This window comes from Mesitornis unicolor, unplaced genomic scaffold, assembly GCF_000695765.1.
Source record: "Mesitornis unicolor isolate BGI_N332 unplaced genomic scaffold, ASM69576v1 scaffold31313, whole genome shotgun sequence".
Classification (NCBI taxonomy): Eukaryota; Metazoa; Chordata; class Aves; order Mesitornithiformes; family Mesitornithidae; genus Mesitornis; species Mesitornis unicolor.
This window is the reverse complement of record NW_010177179.1, coordinates 3,725-5,513: the sequence shown is the minus strand read 5'-3', so window position 1 is coordinate 5,513 and position 1,789 is coordinate 3,725. Positions and strand designations below refer to the sequence as shown.

The 1,789-nt window shown below is 63.1% G+C and overlaps 1 protein-coding gene across 1 annotated transcript in view; it reads right to left on the bottom strand.

Moving 5' to 3' along the window:
* The window catches only part of CTNND1 (catenin (cadherin-associated protein), delta 1), a gene marked incomplete at its 3' end in the record, with an annotated part of 5,777 nt that overhangs the window by 864 nt on the left and 3,124 nt on the right, over window positions 1–1,789 (bottom strand). The window contains exons 8-11 of the mRNA XM_010181991.1: window positions 1,393–1,520; window positions 623–773; window positions 231–423; window positions 43–157 (exon numbers count right to left, since the gene is read on the bottom strand). Coding sequence (XP_010180293.1) covers window positions 43–157; window positions 231–423; window positions 623–773; window positions 1,393–1,520 — 587 coding nt within the window. The remainder of the gene's footprint in view (window positions 1–42; window positions 158–230; window positions 424–622; window positions 774–1,392; window positions 1,521–1,789) is intronic.

Sequence of the window (1,789 nt, the reverse complement as noted above, 5' to 3'; positions counted from 1 at the left end):
TGCCCCAGCCACAACACAGCACCCCTGCTGCCCATCCCACACCTGGAAATCGGACTTCTTCCAGCCTTCCTTCTCCAGGGGCTTGCGCAGCTCTTTATAACCCCAGACCGTCTGCAGGACGAGGGCGGCTGCTCGGACTTCTCTCTCGGAGCGGTTCCTAGCGAGAGGTGAAGGAGATGTTTGGAAATGCCCAGGGCCCCTCTCTGCATCATCCTTCGAGCAAAACCTACCCAGATTTGTTGATCAGCACCAGCTTCTCAATCCCCTGTGTTTCCCGCAGCTTCTTTGCAGCCTCGAGGTTGTCTACAATCACTTCGTTGATGGTGTTAAGGATGGACACCACGGTGTCCTCAGAGAGGTTCTTGGCTGGGGTCTGCTGGCCTCCAGGCAGGTTCTTCACCAGGTTGGGGATGGCGTGCTTCCCTGGGGGGGAGAAGGGGCTGGGCATCAGCAAGGAAGAGGAACTGCAGGGGGAAAAGCAACTACAGAGGGACCGGGCACCCGTTCTGGTGTCGCTCTCCAAGGAGCCGTGCTGCCCTGGGAGCAGAGCAGGCGCTGGGCCAATGCCATGCCCCGAGCAGGGGGTCCTGCCCGGCCACCACGTCCACCCCGCAGCCCTCACCGATCAGCTCCTTGTTGCGCAAGTCCACGGCCAGGTTGCGCAGGGCCCCGGACGCCGCTTTCACCACGCGCTCGCTGTCGTGCGTCAGGAGGTCAGCGATGGCGGAGAGCCCCTTCTCCTGGCGCAGCGCCGAGCGGATGCAGCGGCCGTACTGCAGGGACAGGCACAGCACCTCAGTGAGACCCAGCACACAGAGTGTCCCTGGAGACCCTGCCACCCACACCTCAGTGAGACGTGGGCATGCACAGTGTTCCCGTGGCCCTGCCATTCCCCCGGCCCCATCACCCACACCTCAGTGAGACCCAACACACACAGCCCCCCCTGCTCCCAGGGACACCCCTGGGGACGTGCCACCTGCCCTCATCTCGGGAGCTGAGGGTCCTGTTTCACCCATGGTGAAGGAAACGTCCTGCTCCTGTCCCAGAGCCCCACTGTGGGTCAGGTAACCAGGATTTCCCCGATGGCCTTTCCACAGACACCAAGAGTGCAGGTCAGAGGGCTGTGGAGCAGCCCCAAACCTTCACCCTCTGCCCTCAGCCTGCAGGAGGGAAGGAACGGGAGCACAGAGCCCTTCACAGCACAGCAGACCTGGTCTGCCTGAACCTGCTGCTGGACGGTGTCTTCTCGTGCAGGGCACCGTGCGCAGCCAGCAGCCTGGAACGGGAGAGTTGTGTCCATCTGCAGCTCTGCCGGTGCCCAAGGGGTGCTCCCTGCTGCCCAAGGCCCAATTCCCCATCACGGTGATGGAGGACACGGCCAGTCCTGCTCACCGTCCAGCTGCCAGCGCACAGGTTCTGGATGGCTCCTGCCGACGCCTCGAGGATGGCCGGGGTCTTGCTCTCCTTCAGCAGGGAGATGTATATCCGCACCACCTCCGGCTGGAAGAGCAGCTCGTAGCCTGCCAGGAGAACGCGAGTGTGAAGGCCTCACTATGGGGCTGTGCTGGTGCCCGCCCATCCAAACGGGCACTGCTGAGCAGTGGGAGCTGTAATGTAGGCTTGCTGCTCCCTGGAGCCTTGGTAGGGAGAGGACCAGGCTGCCCACAGCACCAGAAACCCAGCTCTGACCAGGACACCATGGCTGCTGCCCATGGTCCCAAAGCACCACGCAGGAGGGGCTGGGGCCGAGGCACAGCACCAACACCACCAGCCAGCAGAGCCCAATTTC